At 32.7% G+C, this 22,795-nt stretch overlaps 1 protein-coding gene across 1 annotated transcript; it reads right to left on the reverse strand.

The window, feature by feature from the left end:
* Positions 1 to 3,889: 3,889 nt before the first annotated feature.
* On the reverse strand, positions 3,890 to 12,188 carry LOC125829845 (receptor-like protein 4). The gene is made up of 9 exons (XM_049509051.1): positions 11,863 to 12,188; positions 10,700 to 11,761; positions 10,465 to 10,612; positions 9,409 to 9,480; positions 9,030 to 9,098; positions 8,482 to 8,550; positions 8,191 to 8,268; positions 5,230 to 5,435; positions 3,890 to 4,322 (listed from the first exon to the last, which is right to left on the reverse strand). The coding sequence occupies exons 1-9, from the start codon at positions 11,948 to 11,950 to the stop codon at positions 4,216 to 4,218; spliced, it is 1,899 nt and encodes a 632-aa protein (XP_049365008.1). The 5' UTR covers positions 11,951 to 12,188; the 3' UTR covers positions 3,890 to 4,215.
* Positions 12,189 to 22,795: the final 10,607 nt, after the last annotated feature.

The following is a 22,795-nucleotide window of genomic DNA, read 5'->3' on the forward strand; positions in this document are numbered from 1 at the left end:
TAGTAACACCTGGACCCTCGGTCTCCACTTACCATACCACATTATTATTTAGGCCTAACCATTCACAGTTCATTTATTAACGAGATATACCCAATTACCTTACGACACTGCAAACCCACGTATATATATATACAATTCTCTAAACAGTTATCAACTCAAGAGTAACATACAATTTCACATTGTCATTAACAAATAGATACAAAATTATCAATAACAAGTGGTCCTCGCATGGAACCCATACCCAAACTATTAGTGTGCCGAAACGTGACACTCGATCCAATGCATATATATGTGTTGGTACGTGACACCCGATTCAATGTACATTAGTGTGCCGGAATGTGACACCCGATTCAATACATGTTAGTGCGTCGGTACGTGACACTCGATCCAATGTACGTTAGTGTGTCGGAACGTGACACCTGATCCAATGCATGTTAGTGTATAGGTACGTGACTCCCGATCCAATACGTGTTAGTGTGTCGGTATGTGACACTCGATCCAATTAGCCCAATCACAATCACATCCATGACACACATACTTATAGCCATATAATCAAGTATTAGGTTCATGACATGCAATTGTACATATTCAGTCTTTTCATTAGGTACGATCCATAATATCTCAAATCCACATGTATGCATATCACGAAACCATTAACAAGTTTATATCACATAACATGAAATCAAACCATTACCTAACCCTAGTTCACGAAATATAGATTCCTTCAACGGTATACGTCTGATGTAACACTTAGAAATATACGTATAATCATTTTTTTTGGGTGTACATCTTGCCTACGCATCAATTCTACTGTCAATTACTAATATACTACGCAGTGAGTCACATATTTATAACTACTCAATTAATAAACCTAGCATACATGGGCGTCAAGCAGTCGCAGAGGGATTGTAGCTCCAACCCTGGCTTGCGAACGACAAGACGGTGGATATCGGTCGAAAATGTGCAAGCTAACGACATCTTTATGCTAGAAAATCCTTTCTCCTTCCTTCCCAAGCTTAGAGTAGCCTTTTGAGGGTTTCTGGGTTGTTCCTCGCCTCTTTTTGGTGTTTTTGGAAAAAAGAGAAAATAAGACTTCGCGTTATTTAAGTTTTGTCCCGTAATTCCCGCTCTGGCGCACCCCATTCCGCTGGAGCGCCGCCGCCTTAGCGGCATCTGGTCCGCTCTGGCTCCAGTGTCCCCAGTATTTCCCCAACATTTTTCCTTTCCTAAATAACAATGGTTCGGGTCGTTACATTTAACCTCCGCTAATATTATTGTCACGCCTCGAGCCTACTCTGAAAGTGGTCGACACTCGAAAATCATTGTTGGCCCCTAAGCGAACCCTTAGCTTGACTGACTACTTAGCGGAATACTTACTTAAACAGATATAGACTTTAAAAAGTCTCAAAACTAATACAAGGGAAAAAGACTCATCAACTACTACTGTCTATGAAACCTCTAAATACTACGATAGATGTCGGGACAAGACCCACAACATCTAAACAAAGCTGAAATATAAATGTGAAACCCTCCGAAAAGCAAGGAGGCTCACCAAAGCTAACTGGAAGGCAAATGGTATCAATGGAGCGCTTGTTGATGACTCTGAACATCTGTATATGCATCATAAAAAGATCAAATGACGTTAGTACATTTAATGTACACTTAAATGACATGACAAGGCTAGAAGAAATACTCACCTCAATATAAAACTCAATGATGTATAAAAATACAATAACATACTCTTTACTTTTAGGAGATTTTCTAACTGACAACCATCACTATGAGCTATGTGATGATACCACGTCACACCCACACTAAGTGGATCCACTAAGCTATACTTAAAAGCAGTAAGGAATCGTCTGAAAAGTACGACTCATAATAATCGTCTAAAAAGTCGCTACTAAAGTAAGTTTTAGTGACAAGAATAGTCGTCGCTAATAACTATAGTAGTTGCCACTAAACTAAGTTTTAATGACAAGAATAGTCACCCGCTAATAGCTATACTAGTTGCCACTAATATTTATAATAGTCGCCACTAAAAGGATGTTTTAGTGACAAGAATAGTCGCCATTAATACTTATAATAATCGCCACTAAAAGAAAGTTTTAGTGACAAGCGTAGTTGCCGATAATACCTATAATAGTCGCCACTAAAAGTAAGTTTTAGTGATAAGAATAGTCGCCGCTAATAACTATAATGGTCGCCACTAAAAGTATGTTTTAATGACAAGAATAGTCGCCACTAATAATCTATAATAGTCACCACTAAAAGTATGTTTTAGTGACAAGAATAGTCGCCGCTAATAACGATAATAGTCGCCACTAAAAGTATGTTTTAGTGACAAGAAAAGTCGCCGCTAATACTGATAATAGTTGCCACTAAAAGTAAGTTTTAGTGACAAGAAAAGTCGCCGCTAATAACGTTAATAGTCGCCACTAAAAGTAAGTTTTAGTGACAAGAAAAGTCGCTACTAAAAGTAAGTTTTAGTGACAATAAAAGTCGCCGTGAATAACGTTAATAGTCGCCACTAAAAGTAAGGTTTAGTGACAAGAAAAGTCGCTGCTAATAACGATAACAATCGCTACTAAAAGTAAGTTTTAGTCACAAGAAAAGTCGCTACTAATAACGATAACAGTCGCCACTAAAAGTACGACTCATAATAATCGTCTAAAAAGTCGCTACTAAAGTAAGTTTTAGTGACAAGAATAGTCGTCGCTAATAACTATAGTAGTTGCCACTAAACTAAGTTTTAATGACAAGAATAGTCACCCGCTAATAGCTATACTAGTTGCCACTAATATTTATAATAGTCGCCACTAAAAGGATGTTTTAGTGACAAGAATAGTCGCTCTAATAAAGGTAATAGTCGCCACTAAAAGTAAGTTTTAGTGACAAGAATAGTCGCCGCTAATAACATAATAGTCGCCACTAAAAGTATATATTTTTGACAAGAATTAGTCGCCGCCACTAAAATTATGTTTTAGTGACAAGAATAGTCGTCGCTAATTACTTATAATAGTCGCTACTAAAAGTATGTATTAGTGACAAAATTAATCGCCGCTAATACCTATAACAGTCGCCAATAAAATTAAGTTTTAGTGACAAGAATAGTCGCCACTAATACTCATAATAGTCGTTACTAAAAGATACTTATATTGGCAAAATTAGTAGTTGTTAATACTCATTATAGTTGCCGCTAATACATATAAATTATTTATCTTTTTATAAATTAAGTGACTGTGAGGATGTCTTTGTCAAGTACTAATGCTTATTTAAATTGCAGATGAAAGTATGTTTTTTCTGGCAATTTTGATCATCCCTATATTAGTTGCCACTAAAAGGAGGTTTTGGTGACAACTTAATACACCATTAATACTTAAATTAGTCAGCACTATAAGTAGGATTTAGTGTCAACTTTGATCGCCAGTAAAAAGTATGGTATAGTGGCAACTTTAATTGCCGCTAATACCTGAAAAGTAAATATTAGTGGCAACTTTAATTGCCGCTAATACCTGAAAAGTAAATATTAGTGGCAAGTTTAATGACCGTGAAAAGTAAGTGTTGGTGAAGTTTGTCGAAGTTTAGTGTAATATTAGTTACTACTAAAGTCAGTATTAGTAGCATTATTTGTGACGGTTATCTTGGACATATATTATGTATTGTCTGGAAATTGTATTATCACGAATGAAAATGTTCAGATGAATTACAAAATAGTGTGGAGTAGAGTTGTAATGTCATGCTAGCACAAATACTATTAATATGGGACCAGAGCACCATAAATTATTGTATTGAGTTATTTACAATAAAACTTTTAGAGACTTTAAAGATGTATAATAAAGTTGCCTGAAGAACTGATTCAGGGGAAATGGTAATTAATCGATGACTGATAAACGAGTGATTGTAATGTCAATATGAGTACACAATAATGTGAATTATGGAATCAAACAAAGAAAAGTTGACTATCTCTATGTGCATTACAAGTTTATGAGTCACAAATCATATATAGTATGTGTTTTGTCAAATGCCCAAAATTGGGTATGATACAATGGAGGCATTTGCCTAATCTGTTTGGTGGATTTTCATGAACAAATTGGCATAACATTGAACTCTACAAAAACAAATCTAAATTCTACATACCCCTTTAGGGACATAATTTGTTTACCTCACCACTTCTATCTGTCTCTATTTGGCAAGTTGAACTTCATCAAAATTATGTCATGTTGCATTGTATGTTGGTATAAATCCTTTGGCATGTTGGCTCTCCATTTCTAGAGTCATCAGCGATTTTTGTCGTTGGTACCTATTCCTCTTTGCAGCTAATGCTGTAAAGACAAATTTCGGAAGTGTAGAGATTAGTTCACAATCAGAATAAACAACAATGCAACTGCAAATTCAAACTACAAATAGAAAACCATGATGCTCAGACTCTTCCAAAATTTCAACAGGGGCATGTCAGATCCTCCAAATAGAGCATTTTTTGAGGATCCGATACAATGCAACAACATTTTTGGAGAATCCGAACAACACAGTTTGAAAGTAAGGTACCTATCATCCAGCATACCCAATAGAAACAGATAATTTCGTGTTAAGAAAGTAAATCAAACATCCAGCTAATTTCAGAACAGGCACCAGACAAAAATATAGATGATTGTGAACTTGCTATACCAAGATTTTAGCAACAGGTACAAAGTTGATAATGTGCACTTCTCTAAGAATATGATGATTCGCATTAGTTCATATTTCATACGTCACAAAACCAACTTAAAGCTCTATTATCGGTCATAAACCAGAACAAATATTACCACGGTATAGTTAGCCTACTGGTCTGGTTTGAATCTTTCCGAAATCAGTTAGGCAGATAAAGAATTGAATATGGGGGACAAATGGTGCCATAACAGGGGAACAATATATGGACATATAAGACGAGTATATTATGGACAATCTATGGCAATGACGACATCTATGACTATGATATAGCAATGAAGAAAAATCATATCTAAGATATTCCACAAGAAAGTAGAATTCAGTTGTATGAGTTGCACAGATGAAGGAATATAAAACTGTTTGCAAAAGTTAGCCAACACCGGTTTTTTGTTTTTGAAAATCTTGTTAAACATGTTGTGAACACAATTTTTATAGACATGATGGAGGAGAATAATGTTATCTTTGATCTCAAAAAAAGAATGTTATGGAAAGATAACATGTTGTAATCTCCCAGAAACCACTTACACGTCATCTCGTGTGGCAGACCAAAGTCATAATCATTCTGCCTCCTCTTGTAGCAAATGTATGCCACCAACAATACCACGCAAATAAACACTAGACATGATAATCCAATTGCAACTTTACCAGCAGTAGAGAGACCATTTTTACTCCAGAATAACGGACAATCAGGCAAAGTAGGTCCACCGCACAACCCTTTATTACCAGAGAGGCTGTGGAAGCAAAAAAAGCTTTCAGTTAGAAATCAGTGAAAAGACTAGTACATGAAGGAAGTAACCAAATGTAAACCTCTACAAAATTCACCACTATCTACTACATTTCTTTTATCAACAGAACAGAAAGCACTGGGGACATCACCATGACAATTATTTTACTATATTGTAGACCTTTTCCAGAAGACCTCAAAGATAACAGTAACCTGTTACTTTTTTTCGTGTTTTACATTTTCTACGAGTTTAGAGGACAAAGGAGTTGAATCAAAAGCAGGTGACACAAGCTTCTTCCACCCACCCACCCTAGAAGGCACCATCTGCTATTAAATGACTTCATTTAGTCATCTTAAGCCCGTGATTTCTCATTCATTATATTAAAAGTAAGGCAAAACATGCAGCGAAACCCTAATTGCGAAGAATGGCCATACTGGCCATCTCTAAACCTCCTCTCAATCCTTTGAAGTTTCAAACAAGAAGTCTTCCATCTTTCTAAGTAATATTTTTCTGCTTTCTCTAGTTTTTCTTTACTTCTATTTTTTTAATAATATTTATAGGTTATTAAATATTAAATTTTATTCAGAAAAATTAAGTCTATAAGCATTCACACACCTTGAGGCATATTTCATTTACTAATAAGAGAACCCCTCAGCTTAGCTTTTGATTTTTACAGTCCGGATTCTTAAAAATCAGGTAACAACAACTACTATTACTAAGCTTCAGTCCTAGACAAGTTGCAGTCGACTATATGAATCCTCAGAGATAATGATGACTTATGAATACATGGAATACACTATCATTTAAATTTAATAGTTTCCAAAAACCAAGTTATTTCATTCAGAACATAACAAAATATGACGAACATTAGCCATCCTATCCTACCAATAACCTATATGTGAGGACGAGCACATACCTGGTTTGCAAAGTGGGATTCAGGAATCTGTTAAGTTCTATCATTTTCATACACTAATATATCTACTTTGAGTTGTTCTAAGCCGCTCTAGGGTCCCTTTCACCTTACTAAAGCATGCTGAACCAAATCTGGATTCTAAAACTGTCTCCCAGGGTTTGAACCAACTATCTGGAGAATGACATTGTCGTCCATATAAAGCCTCAAAAAGCACCATCTGCATACTAGACTAATAATTGTTATCATAAGCAAACTCTGAACTCTGTCACAGGCGATTACTTGTCCAAATGACCACCAAAGTTGGTGTCCCTCAAATGTTATTTAAGTAGGGGAGAATATAATAACCCAAAATAAAGAATATTTTTGTCATTTAGCCTAAAACAAAGAAAGGGCTATAAGTAGGTTGAAGTTGTGCAATTGATGAATTAACACAAAGCAATGTAGCTTTATAGAAGCTATCAAACGTCAGAGAAAAAAGTAATTGGAAGAGGGAGACGGGGAGAAGAAGAGGAGAAAACCAAGCTTTAGCTAAAAAATTAAAGGTATGGATATCTTCATATTTCTATTTAATTAGAGATGTCATGTATATGATTATTGATGGGTATGAGTTTGAATTGTAAAACTAGCACTTGTATGAGGTGATATTTTAATAGGATTGATTGGATTAATATAGTCATAGTACATCAAGTTTCTACCTTCACAGAATTAAGGTTCAACCATAGAAATGCATGGATTTGGTCCAAAAACACTGAAATTGAGAACTCTCAAGTTTGGGTTGGATCCATTGTTTTGATAATGTTTGACCAATGTTAAATCGGAAGATTGACTTTGAATTTGACCAAAGTTCAAGTTTGGATATGAGTCGTTAGGATGTATTTAACACCGCTGAATCATTCTTTGTATGTCTTGGCAATCTTTGGTTGAGTCTGGACACTGTAGCAGTGCTACTTAGCTTAAATTGGACATAAGTGAAGACCTTACCCCTGAAGTACTCGCTTTTGATAAACGGCATGTTGAACGATAGTGAAATTGTATAAAGCTTTGAAAAGAGGTTTTAGGCAGCCCTTGCCTAAGCCTTAGTGGGGACGCAGAGTTACGTGGTACTTGTGTTGATGGGAGGTAGCAGGTATCCAGTGGCTGAGGTGAACACAAGCACCACCGTCATAAAAAAAGAAAGAGGTTTCAGGCAGCCATGTTTGCAAATGAAATTTGAAATCTGTTGAGTTCTATTAGATCTATACATTGTGTATGATACATCACTTACTTGCATGAAACCAGTTTGGATGCATTGGTATTCAGATTGAGCATTAACGGGATAGCTTACAATTATTTTGCTTAGTTGTGATTCATCACCGGATATGTGATTTGCTAGTAGTTGTAGCCATGTAGTACTGCTCTACTGTGAGTAAGGCATCACGGGTTCGACTTAACGAGTGTTAGTGTGCCAAAGGTTACAGCATTGGCATATGCCTAGTGGTTGATGCACTATGTGTGCACAATTTCAGCTATGAAATAGCTTGTGGGCACAGAGGCGGTTATCCCAAAGGCTTTTACGAACAGGTTAAATATGCTTAGAGTCTAGAAGACCCAGCTAAGTTACTTTTATTATCCATGAAACAAAGGGCAAACTCCAATATAAACCATTATTTCTAACAACTTAAACTAGTTTTTAACATAGGGAAGCATCACAATTCATTCATACACTAATAACATGAGTAGCAGAGGCACTCTTCACTGAATCAGTCTTGTTTTTTATAGTTGAAGCACATATTCATAAATTAAAATCTACTACAGGAAGACCATAATGTACTGAAGGAAAAACTTTAGACAGAATAGAGAATGACATACTCAATAGCTCCACCATGGACCCCAATGGAAAGAAGTTCCTCAGGCACTTGGCCTTCTAGTGCATTACCATTCAAAAACCTGAGCAAATTACAGTGTAACTGTTAGAACTAAGCAGAAATTAGCTAGAACGAGATAAATTTCTTTTGACTGAAAGAATCCGAGTGATTTATAATCCAAATGCTTATCCTGCTTTCTACAACAATCATGAAATAAGCACTGGTACCTCACAAAGAGTGAAATATGCAACGACAAATCCATGAAAAGATTATTGAGAACAAGAATGGAGCTTACACAATTTGCAAGGGTGAAGAAGCTAGACTATCTGGTAGGGGTCCAGTAAACTTGTTATTTGATAAATCCCTGCACAAAAGATCTTCAAATGATGAATTGCAAGCTTCAAGTTTCCAATAACATGACGGCAAACCAGTTTGACAAAAGGGGTTAGCCCATAAAAAGAGAGAAAGATGGTAAAGTGCCGCCAACATATCCTAAACTACAGAGTAGTTATGCACTTGGTTCTACGCCTATTAATTAACAAGAATATCAATAATTGAGGAGAGTTTTAGGAAAATTTGAGCAAAAAGCACTTCAATAAGACATAATATCTTTAAAAAAAAGGCCCTAGGAATAAAAGGAATTTACTAGAGGTAAGTTGCTATGCTAGTAGCAACTGAGTGGATCGGAAAAATCTGGCAGGATCAATATTCAGGACTCCAATAACATTCAACAATTTATGTATGTGGACTTGATAAAACTCATAGTTCTAAGACGCAAAACAGAAGACAATTTCAAGTAAACAAAGAAATGACCAATAACACAGTGCTGATGTCTGGACTTACAGTTTCACAAGAGACTTCTGACCCAATTCCCACGGTAGAGAACCTCCCAAAGAATTAGAACTTAAGTTCCTGCAATGCAAAAAAGTAAGAGAAGGTAGAATAACTATTTGCGAAGGTCAAATTAGCAGGATTGACAAACAGTAGAAGTGCATAAAAGAAATTGGTGCAACTTAAATGATCCAATCAAGAGAATTATTCATCAGTGCACCATAATGAGTATATGAAAATACTAGTATATTTTCATACTGTAACCATTTTTTGTTGAACACCTCTTTAATCATTTTGAAGGACTACCAAGTGAGTAGATTCAGATATTATGCAGGAGGATTAACGTGTGAAATTCCAGTATCTAAGAGGAAAATTGTTAAGAGGTACTTACAAGCTTACCAAATTAGACAAGAGCCCAATTTGGTCACTGATATATCCCTTTAAGCCTTGGCTTCCAAGATCTCTGAAAGATAAGAACTAAAAGAATCAAGAAGGATATACACGTGCAGCATTAGATATCACTAGAATTAAACAACAGAAAGTCTAGGGATATTTGTTAAAGAAAAAGGATCTGTTCTTTCCTTCTTTGACACATAAATTGAAATTAAAGATTACATCATTTGTCAAGTTAGAAGTGAGATCGGTAGGATATGAAAGAGGAATGCTGTCTTAGAGAGGCTGGAGCAATGGAAATTTCACACTTTAGTCTTTAATGGTCCAGTTACAGTGGCTTATAAGAGCTCGTGTACTAATAGATCTGAAATGTGCATTAATTCCACAACCCTTCTTTACATGGCTTCAGTAAGATGAATTGACACCCAACCCAAATGCCTCAGCATCGCCATGGAATTTCAAAGATAACTTTCTTGGAATTGAGTTTTTAAGCATAATTCTGACAGATGTTTATAAACGTCTTTTTGTGGTAAGACCGTACAGCACCACAGTATTTAGTCACAAGTCATAACCAAAAGAACTGTGAAGCATACACCTTTTTGACCCAGGTACTCGTGCAGCAAGTTATGCATTTTTCATTCTATGTTTCATTGTTCAGAACAGAGATATAGGTGATTTACTCAGGCAATAGCTGCTCCAAACAACTCCTTACACTTCTAATCATGCTCTGGAATTCGGTATTCCAACTAGAAGTAAGATATGATTCGTTTCTCAATCTTCTACATTAGTTTTCTAGCTCGTCCCAATGTTCTTAACACAAACAGCCACTTTATACATTGTTATTATCGCACTTATGACGTGCTTATCACCACATGTTAGTACACACCCCTTATCAAATTACGAAATGGACCAAACTAAGAGTAAAGTAATGACCTCAATCAAGATATCCAAACATCAAAAGCAGGCAAGACACTAGCTAATAGCTCACATGTTCTCCACTCAACATTTAACCTAATTGTATCCACATACACAAGACAGAAAAGAAATCACATACATTTGGGAGATCACAAGCGATCCATTCGTAGTGGAACGACAAGTAACACCTTCCCAAGCATCCCAAGTAGTAGGAGCACAGGGGTCACCATTCCATCCCATTCTATCCGGAACTTTAAGCGATTCCTTCAATGCTTTCATAGCAACAACTACAAACACAGGTATAAACAGCTGAGTCAATTACCAAATACATGCAAGTTCAACGAGTTCTTAAAATAAACGAAATCTCACTATACCTTGTGCAGGAAGAGTCTTGAGATCAGCTGGAATAATAGCATAATTCTCCAGCCCACAAATCACAGGAGCACCCACAATAGGCACAAACCTCACACTCAACTCAGCACTACTCAAATTCTTAACAACATATTTAAAATCATAAGCTGCAAAACTCCCAACTTCCTTGTAAATATCCACTCTACTCACATTCTCACCATTCACTACAATCTCAAACACCCTTTTACCTGCCTTATTCACACTAACATCAATTTCAGCAAAATGAAACCACAACAAGTAATCCAATTTCGCGTCTACCGGTAACTGATATTCCAAAAATTCACCCCCTTCACCAATTACAGTTACTGCAGATTGGTACAATTTCAAAGGAAAATAATTTGGTGCTCTATCTACATTTATCACATTTTTAATAGCAGAAATAGCTTTAACAATTGCTCCGGTGGTTTTCCCCGCAACCTTAGACCGGAATTCGGTATCCGATTGCCATGACCGGCCGAACCGATCAGTATCGTTGCTAAAACCGGGTCCCCATTGATCCGACCCGCTAGAAAATCTACCATAATTCACCAAAATTGAAGTGTCATTGACTAGATAAGAAGCTGGATCAATTTGGGTAATTTCAAGAGAAGCAATAACCGGTGAGTCAGTGGCAATACTGTAAAAACAAACATTAGCTTCATCATCAGAAACTGTAAAAAACAGATCGGAATACGCGCCGGCGCGTGTGATATCTTCATGCCAAGGTGACCTCCATTGAAAGACAACATTACCCTCAACGGAAACATCAAACGACGGCGAGTGCGACTTTCCGTCGTAATTATCATACACCGTAAACGTCCGGAGCTGGTACCTGCCGGAAGACAAATTGGGGATCACATAACAGTTCTTCTTTCCAGATGAAATGGGGAAATAACGAAGGGTTTTCTCCTGTGAGTGCTGAAAGTGAAGAGGTTCCGATACAACGGAAATTGCTCCGCCGGTAAAATACCGGTCGGAAACCCATGTAGTATTGAAGATATCAGTTGAATTTGAGAGACCCCCACAATCAATATGCAAAGAATAATCTGTAAAAACAGAGCAAAACAGCTAGTTAGTCAATAGCAGTTGATGAAAACTGAAAACTGAAAAAATGAAGAATGTAATAGAAGAATTTGAAGTTGCTTACTGTAAGGATAGTGAAGAGAAGAGGAAGAAGGGAGAAATGGGAAAAGGCAAAAGAAGAAGAGGATGAAGAAGAAAGGGAAAGGAGTCATGGTGTAATAGGGAAGAGAGAGATATTGTTGGTTCTTTGTACATATGAAAAAGCTATGGTGATTGCATGGTGGTGGGGTAGGCCGGTAGGGGGTGCGAGATTGGCGGGTAGTGTAGGAGAGAGTATGTATGAAGGAGATGAAGAAGACTGGTTTTGCTGTGAGGAAGAGGAAGTTAAGCCAAGATTGATGCTTTGATTTTCTTGACTTTTTGGGACTTGGAGAGAGAAAGCATAGTTGTTTCGAGTCGAGTATCTATTAAAAATATTTTTTTAACCTTTTTACAAGATAGGAGTAAGCTTATATCGTTCGATCTGAAGAACTCTTTGAAATATCTTGAGTAATATCACAATCCGTTCAACGTACGAGTATATTAAATTACTTCAATAAGTATGTGAGTGAGATATTTAACATCTAATGTTCGTACTTACATTCTATCCTCTATAAATTTCACTCTATAAAATTATTGTATGATTGATGAAAAGGAGAGGAAGAGGAGGAGGAGGAGGAGATAGAAAGCATACTATGGTGGAAAGGTGGTGGGGTTAGCGAGTGGGATAAAGAGGGAAGATAATTCGATTAATTTTAATTGGCGCTTTACAAAAACTATTTGTTAGAAAAACACTTTTTTAGAACTCAATTATCAATACTTCAATTTAATACAATATAATTCAAAAATCAGAAAGATTGAATTTTAAATTCGCCTTTAAATAGATATAGAGTTGAATAAAGAATTACCAATGCATGTAAATTAGTTTCTAGTAATAGAGTTAATTAGCACATGTTATAGATCAAAAGGTAAAGAATTAAGGGTAGTTGAAATTAGTAGTTACAAACATTTGTTATGAATAAACTAACTTTTTGTTTTATGTTAATTCCACATATTTACTAACGGCTTTGAGTAGTATACATCAATGGTTGTAGGTAAAAGAGTTTAATTTCTATGGAGTTAAGAATATGCTTACGTGGACCATAGGTAAAGAATTTAATTAGGGTAGTTGATATTAGCAATTACAAAATTTATTATGATAAATACAAAATTATGTTGTCTGCATAATTTGATACTTGTATTTATATATTATTTATATAAACAGAAGTTTCAAATTTAAATCATATGCATGGAGTCGTTTTTATTGCTTCATTCACGGTCAACATTGGATTTTTTATATTTGAATTCAGTCGAAGTTCGATACAAATATCAAATGCTGAATAAAAAATAATAATTAAAAAGTTAGATGAGTAATTGGTGAATAAATGAATCACGTGAAATAGGAAGAAAGTAGGAGTTAGGAGAAATGGTCCAAAAGTGAAAAATTATTGCATTTATTTCATAGATTTATTGAATGATAGTGATACATTAGTAAAATGGTGTTGCTTTATATGTATTTAGCTCTATAGATTCTGCTTTATATGTGTTTGGTTCAAAATAAGGTTACTCTATTTATAAATTTAGAATTATAATTTCAAAATTTTAATCCCAGCTCTATTTGAGATAAGTAAGTCCAATATTTTGATATATTATACAATACAATATAAAACTGTGTTTAGTTTTACACTAGAAGGAGAACTTTGGAGAAGGAAAAACATGTAGTAGTTTGCGATGCCCTTGATAGTGGAGGGACCAAACATGACTAACAGGTTTCAAGGTCAACAAGCTTTTAAAATGAGCTCTATAAGATATATTAGGAGAACTCTACATCTGATTGGGAGAGATAAAGTGAAAAAATTTCATAAGAAATAGCTCAAGTTCACACGGTACATGCGCTTTTGGAGTTCAACGTGGCATAGTCCTAAAGATAATTTTCTCTGGGCTTAAGTCTAAAGCAGATAATACGTGTCATGAATTTAAATCGTGACAAATATGGTATCAAAGCCTATACTCATTCAGGTGGATGGTGGGGTAAACCTCAACGAAAACAGTGAGTCCCTATGTGGTGTGTATGTGACACCTCTGGTGGAGGGAAGGTCAAATAGAACTAACAAGCTTTTAGACTGACAAATTTCTAAAAATGAGATACACATGAAACTTAGGCGAATTTCATTTGCCCAAAATTATTACTCCTTATAATCAAATGAACCCTACTTTAATAATTAGGTGATATTATGAAATATGATTCAAATGCATCTACAAGTACTTTGAAGTGTAAATTTTTGCCTTTAAAGTGGGGGGAAAGGGAGAAAGAGACATCAAATCCAAAGAAAGTGGGAATATTAATGGAGCAATGTTGAAAGTAATGGAGGGTCCTGCCTTAGCTTTGTTGAAAATGAAATGAAACTATAATTAAGACAACAACAAAAAAAGAATTAATAAAAAAAAGGGGACAAAATTAACTAGGCAACAAAGACAGCAAATAATTTCATCATCAGACAATTTTTATTTTGTTGTATAAAATTAATAAATAGGGTAAAGAAACTAATATGAATATTTTGGGATACAATTTCATAGAAAATATCAGAACCAATGAAGAATGAAAGAGATATATATATATATCCTTATCCAATGAAAGAAATATTTCTTTTACTTTTGAAAGGGTGTCAAGATGTACAATTAGATTGAATTTGGACGAATCAAAAATGAGTTAAATGGTATATAAAATGGGCAGACCATTGACCTATTCGAAATTGTATGCTTTAGTTTGAATATTTCATTATTGTTCAAACAACTTAATTAACCTAAGGTTTTATGAAGTTTGTATATACCCTATTATATAAATTAGTTCATTATTTAAAAAGTTAAAATAATCTTTTACTAAATTTGTTTAATAATATTCTTGTTTTCTTGTGAATTTATTTATATAAATTAGACGTGGTGAGCATGCTCATGCATTTGGATTTAGAGAAAGCAACCAAAGAGTCAAACTTATTATATTAATAATTCACATGAAATATAATTGAAGTAAATTAAAGTATATGCTCCCCATCATCTACCCTCACACATAATTAGTATTTTTTATTAGTTAGTATCACTTTAATTTTTTGACCTATCAGAAATAACCTTTTCATCTTCATAAGATACGTAGGAATAAGGTTGCAGATATATTATCCTCTTCAGATTTAATTTGTGAAATTACACCTTGCTATGTTATTATTGTTTAGTCTATCCCCAAAAAATGGTACTTTTATATATTTAGAAATAATTTCATATATTTTTTTAATCTTATTTTTAGTATGATATGTTATTGTTATATAAATATTTATAATTTTTAAACTAATGTGGACATAAATTGAGATGAAAGAAAGTAATAAATAATGGTATCCCAATAGAGTTGCCTTTGTAGGACCTTTTAATTTATTTCACACACAAAACCTTGAAATACTAAATGTCATTATGTTACCTATTGATTTGGAACAAAGTCTTTGACAAAAAATTTGGTTCCCATTGTTCACATGTCTTCCCTAGCTGGATTTATTTTTCTTAAGAGATACTTTAAATTTTGTTATGTCAACCTTGAGATTATTATTTTTGGTAGAGTTAAAGGTAGAGTTAAAGGGTAAAAAATACATTTAAATTATATTATTTTATTATGTTTTATATTTGAATTATTAAGAGTGTGAGTTTTGTTTTTAAACTATAACTTAATAAATTAACAAAATATACCTAAACTGATTTCTGATGATGTGTGTACACATTCTCTCTTTTGTTTAAGAATTTTGTTATGTGACACTCTCTACGTGTAAAATAATTTCATTGTGGCAAATCTAAATAAATTAATATAAGGTTAAAATTTAAGGTCAAAGGTTAAAACTAGATTAATTTATTCCAACCGTTCATCCATCATATTAGTCGTAGTCGTGGTCTCGTCTCTGTTGTGGCATCGATATCTCCAACTTGAAAGAGGAGCGCTTAGTATTTTGAAGAAGTCGGTTAAAATATATTTTATAATAATAATTTATCAGCAAATGGAGACATTGTATATTTGCGGACGAAGATTTTATGGACAAACGCGTCTAGATCGCATTTATTTCTAGACAAATATTAAGTCTAGTTAACGTTTAGGTGTGTTTCGCAAATCATTGGGTAATAGTTAAGGTAGGAAGCTCACATTCTCAATATAATTCATATATGAAACTTAATAAAGTGGAATATAGTTTGAGTGTATTTTTTACTCTTAACTCTTTGTGATACTTCAATTTTAAATCTATCATATTTGTTTAATTAACTATTGAAAAGCTCAACGTGATAACTATTTTGAAATCAGAAAAAAAGTCAAACATATAACTTTCCTTTAAGTAAAACTAAAGCTCCTCAAAGTTAGGTTTGACTTCCATAGCACTTGAAATATATAGAGCATATAGTAGTATTTAATTAGTAAACTTTTGATTTTGCAACTCATATATACTTAATTATTAGTTATTACCATGTGCAATTATTTATCTTCACTTGCTTTTTAATTATTTTTGGCATTTATCTTACTCGTAGCAAATAGTCATTTTCCAACTTTGCGCTAAGCAAGCAAGCTATTGTTCTATGAAATAGAAATCGAGGAAAATAAAGAACGTCAAAAAGAAAGGAAATAAGATTTTAGGGCACGATTACTATATCTTTAGTTTTTCTTTATTTCTCCTTGACTTGAGTCGAATGGATAATATGTTACGTGATATATTTGATCATTTAGTCAACAAAATGAACGTAAATCGATATAGCTTTATGTATATGTTCTTTAACTAATATGCATAATCAAATATGGTACAATTTTATTCCCAATTTTATGTTACGATTCAAACTATGATACGTATTGTCCACTTTAACCTAACTACAAATCTCACAAGTGTGTCTCATGTTTTATATATAAAGCTTTTCACCTTTTTCTCTCTTAGTGTAAGAATCTTAAAATATAAATAAGGATAAAATAATAACGATAAATATTTTGAAACGGAGAAGGAAATAGTAATTTTGAAGTTGCAGTCTTGAGTTATGTCACCTGATCAAAAACTGAGACATCGGAAATTGAAGAAATTAACTTGAAATTCTGGCATTTTTTTGTGCATGTAGCACACTTGTTATTCTATCACAATTTAGAAAGTAGAAAAATATCAAATAACGCCTTAAATTGTTATTCCCTTCGTTATAATTTACGTGATATTATTTGATTAATATGATATTTCAAAAAAAGATTTTTAAACTGGTGATCTAAAATCAGTTTTAAATGTTTTGATGATTATAAATCACTTCGTTAAGGATTAAAAAGTTATTTTAAATTTAAATTAATATTAAATATATAAAAAGTTATTATTATTATGGCTGATTAAAAAGAAATACTCCTACTGAGTTATTGTATGAATTGAGACAACATAACAAAATTCCAAAAATATTACTAATTTGAAGTGATTGTGACTATATAATAAAACCAAAAAATGGAAGAAAAATCCAGTTTCCTAAGCTTGTGGTGATGGTCTGATGGATACTTAGTACTACCCTGTCTACCCCAAAAGAATATAGTAAGGTGGATAAGACTGCTTCTTTTTTAATTAGAGGTTTCAGGTTCGAGTTTTAGGTATGAGAAAATTTTTGATAGGAAGTATTACCCTCCGAATAGAGCCCCATTAGATTCAAAATTTGAATTAGTTAAACTCTAATCCATCAATATAAATATCAAATATTGAATTAAAAAAAAAATAGGTAGTACATGAACTAGTACTTAAAACTCACACCCGTGACATCCATCACGTCTGTTTTTGCTTTGTTTTTTTCCTTCCAAACAGAATATTAACTCTACTAAATAAATAAAATATTGTTTAGTTTTTATTATATAGTAAAATAATATATAATTGACGTTAGGCACGCAATTATATGTTGAAAAAGGGACACATTTTGTTTGTCATTTATAGACATGGATGCAGATTCTATGCCCTAACTTAATCACATTTTTATATCAATTGTATGTATTAGAACATAGTATATATCTAATTAATTTGAAACGGAGTTTGAAAGAATTGACTTTCAATTCCATCAACAAGTAGCTTTGATTAAAAGCAAAACTCAAATAAATGATAAATTTCACAACACGAATTAATGAATCGAGAAATTAAAGATGTTTTCAATATCGATAACCATTTCTTCTGAAGCAATTATAGTAGCTCCTGATCGGAATATCTATAATTATTTTCTATCAGATGAAGAACCACACATTGACCTCTAGAACCTATAGAGAAGGTTATGATGTGAAGTACTCTTTGTGCACCTATGTTATTCGGCTCTCGCTCTAACCTGTATCTACAAATTAGCTAGTATGTTATTGGTGCCTAAGAATGGAAAAAGTTTGTTGGATGCGTCGCCCACAAAAATGGCATTGTACGTAATATATAAATTTAAATATAATTAAATTTTAATATGAATATCAAACACTAGATACCTGAGGAATCAAATGTCACTCAAGTTGTCATTAGATTTTTATTGTGGCCACCTCATTAGAAGAAAAGAATAACCAAGATCTACTAACTATTGGATAAAAAAATAATAAAACAAACTATTTGAGAATCTCTAAAGTTGCCAAGACCTTAAACACTAATTTCTTCTCTATTTTTTTCATAAAATATATCACATAATGGTGGGATCCAAAGTTAAAAGTGATGCCCTCTATATAATCTTGTTATATATATCTCATTTTGGAGTAAAAAAAGGTTACAAGAATTGAATACATTACTATTGAGTGAAGATACTTGGGCTATTATTTGGGCTTTATAGTATTTGGGCTGAAAGTATGGTAGCTTTTTTCAAATGAAAAATAAAAAAATAAAAAAAAAAGGAAAAGATAGTATATATATTACATATAGTATCTTTTATTTGTGCAATATGTTCTTAGCATGATCGATGAGCGTAAAAATCTTAAAAGAGTGTGTTATGACAGATAACAGATCAAGGAAAATTACCAATAAAATTTTAGGATAACAATAATCTTCAAAAAAAAAAAAGGGTGCAAACGAGACCTTAGAGATGTCACATATCGAAAATGAATGGAAAATAAAATGGTATATAAGAGAAAACACAAATGGAACTTTTATATGAAATATGTACAAAACTAAAATCCCCTCAGTGGAATTTTTTTTTTTCAAAAGATAATTTTTGCCTCTCCTTTTATTACTGCAAATAAAATAAAGTTTATTTGTAATGAGCTACTTCCTCAATTTGAAGTGGAGGTATTTTATTTGAGGAAGAAAAAAAAATCGAAGTTATGAAAGGAACCAAGCCTTTGCCCAAAAATTTTAATAGTTTAGTTGATTGGTTACGTGACCTTCATTTTTATTACTGTAATCTCCTCCCAATTTTAAAAACAAAAAAAAACATTTGCACACAATCCAAAATGTCAAAGTTTTCCAAAGTAAAGAACTAATTTTAAAATCCCAGTATTAAAGAGATTATTTTAGTATACCATAGACTAATGTATCTCCTATTAAAATAATAAATGGTCAGCATGAACTAGTCTTAATTTTCATATAACTTTTTTTATTCGATATTCGATATATCTATTAAAATCTTGATTAATTCAAATTCGTTCCATATAAAATTATTACAATAGATCCAAAACATAAATTTTTTTCATAATTAGACTCGAACTCGAAATTTTTAATTAAATGTAATAAATATTATTAATCCCACCACAAATCCACCACTCTTGTTGGTTAATCTATTTTTATGTTTCTGTGTGTGGGTGGAGGGGGGGGGGGTATTGATTTTGTCAAAAAGTGAGTGGATGATCCCATAAAAATTTTGTTAAGACCAATGAGAGATCGTGCAATGTTTTACTACGTTGAAATCTAAAAACTTTAGACATAGATTAACACTAATTAATTAATTAAATTGACCTCTAATTTCTAGATGAATGTTCAATTCAGAATATATCCTTCATCAACGCCACCATTTAAGAGTTCTATTTTTTTTATATATATGTTGTATTTACACTAATATAAATATTTTTTAAACAAAAGAAATATATGTAAGTTAAACGAGTCCTGAGTCAAAATGGTCATTTTTTCTTCACTAAAATGCAAAAGGACCATTTGTTTTGAAACTTAACCGAAACGAACTAACCACTCAACTTTGAGTGAGGTGGCTTTTGATTTAACGGAGAGATTAAGTATATTTTATTAATTAGTAACACATTTTATCATACATTATTTTTCTCTTAGGAAATTTCGATTAAAGCAAGTTAATAGGATAGAATAAGTTAGAAGTTTTTCTTAAAAAAAAAAAAGGTTAGAAGTTAGATCTTTTTATTTTTTAATAGATAAAATCCTTTCGTTCTTAATTAGAGGTTTTTAATAGTCATGAGTACGAAAAGAAAATATATAAAAAAATACTTTTCTCTTAAATAAATCTTAAAGTATCGGAACGCTTCAACTACAAATAACAAACATCAGACCTCAACTATGAATAGCAAACATCAGACGATATATTAAAAGGAAAAGAAAAGTGTTATAATATTATTTTTTTATCGTATATATGTTCAATCTGGAACCTAATAAAGATTGCTCCAATTAAAATATCTCAAATGAGAAAAAAAAAATCAAATTCTATTTTGTGATGGTCTACCTGTCTGAGATATGATTACAAGAAATTAAATTGGCTGACAATTATTAATAAAAAATAAATATAAAGGTGCGGCATCCATTGATGATCAGAGGGTAGGTGACATTTTTTACAAAAAAAACAGCTCAAATTTATTACTACCTCATTAATTTACTCCCACCCCCAAATTAATTTGAACCCAACAAAACACTTCAGGAGTCATTTGGTACAAGGTATAAGGTGTATAAATTTTAAAAATAAAATATAAAATTATTTTATCTGTATTTAATTGAAAATATTAAACATTTCAGAAATTATCTATTCCATTATTTATACTTTAGCATCCATTCATATATATCTATTTCACAACTAATTATGAAATAGAATTAATAGCCTCCATCCATAGACCATATTGTAGTTCGTTGGAGATGATATAGCTCAACCTCAAAAACTAATTCACGTATAGGCAAGGATATTTGTAGTACCGTCTTTTAATAGTTAATGCACTACCTCGCATATTTGAAATATGCATGTATATTTATAAGGTGCTATGAGATTCTATTCCTATCCAAATCCGCCAGGCTGTTTGACATTATAAACCAAACTCTTGCTCTGTACCAACTTAAAAATTGATGGATATTATTATTTCATTTTAATTATTTTTTTAGTTCGTATTTAAAAAAAGCATTAATATACTGATTATTGTATTCAGAGACGAATCTATGTACATCGAAGGGGTGTCACGTCATTCGAAGGTAATTTTATATATATAAGGAAATGTATAAATATTAAACGTAACATTCATAAAAATAATGAGCTTTGTGGTTTTAAAAGCTCAGGTTTACCACCTTAAGGGTGAAAGTTTGAGTCTTGGTACGAGGCATAAGGTGTGGGAGTTTTTTATGTATGTAGTAGTTCAAAGCAACATGACATCTAAGATTCTAATTCATGAATCTGTCTCTGATTATATATATTTGTATATTGACATCATTAGTGAACAAAAAGAGGAGGGAAAGAGAGAGAGAGAGTACGAGATGTTTGTCTCATTAGGTAGTTTTCTCATTAATAGATATGGTATAAATGTTTGTCTAATTTTTTTATTTTATTTTTTTGGTTTTTCACCCGGTGTCCGGAACACACATTGGAGCTTCGACTAAATTTAGATCATGCTCTGCCGGGCCCATTCGGGGGTGGCGCTCCCAACAGGATTTTCTCCATACTCAGGGCTTGAACCCGAAACCTCTAATTAAGGGTGAATCACTCTCATCAGTGCACCACAACCCATGTCTAATTAGTTAGAGTTTCTTAATTAAGTAATTAACCCACCCCCACACATACCTTTAAAATGCAATATATGCCGTTAGATTTGACCATAATGGGTTAAGATTAGTGTACGGACGGCCCAAATTAGTACGGGCTTACAAAAGGAGTCCGTGAAACCACACATGATTTATGTTTTTTGTTTTTTCTTTTATTGTTAGAAACAAATCAGTGTCAAACAGACAAATACGCGGCATTCCAGGCTGGCACCATTCAATTCATGAGTTTGTGGAAATCTCATATATGCCCTTCTAATGTACTCATATAAGTAAATAATTTGGAAGGAAAAATATTTTCCATACACAAATATCAGTAAGGTAAGAATTAGTTATAGTGAATATAATTATTATTTTATGTAAATATTGGTTATATATGAATAGTTATTCCATTTTCTATAATGCATAAAATAATACTTTATTTCTTATATCTACCTATCAAACATCGTATAAGTTATACATAAATCACTACATGAACAACACGAACTTTATCAAATTACAAAAACCAATGGTGTAGCAACATATATATATAGCTTAAGTTGGCCACTTGAACACCTTTCGTCAATTTATATATATAATATTGAACATACTGAATGAAATTTTTGTCTTCGCTATTGTACCAAATGAACCCTAAGTAAATAACTCAATGTTCAATCAAGTGCACTATCTAGTTTTCTTGTGAAAAGGGTGTCAACATATGATATTGTATCAATTTTTTAAAATATATACATAAAATATTTGAGAGATCATGAATTTGTATGTTTTTAATTTTAGTGCATAAATTCTCATAAGTTATTCGGATATGGATGAAGATGAAATGTATTGAAGAATGAAGACGATAAAATCGGTGTGTAATGCTATTGAAGTGCATGCATAATTGGTTGAAGCTCAACGAAGCGTTTTAAATAAAAATTTAAGATAATTTAAGAAGAATTAATATATTTTGTACTACAAAATATTATATGCTACCCATACTAGACGTTTCTTTTTGTTCACACTTCACAAAATAATAGAAGCAATAATATT

The sequence above is a fragment of the Solanum verrucosum genome, unplaced genomic scaffold (assembly GCF_900185275.1).
Source record: "Solanum verrucosum unplaced genomic scaffold, falcon-dt-bn FXZP01000008.1, whole genome shotgun sequence".
Lineage (NCBI taxonomy): Eukaryota > Viridiplantae > Streptophyta > Magnoliopsida > Solanales > Solanaceae > Solanum > Solanum verrucosum.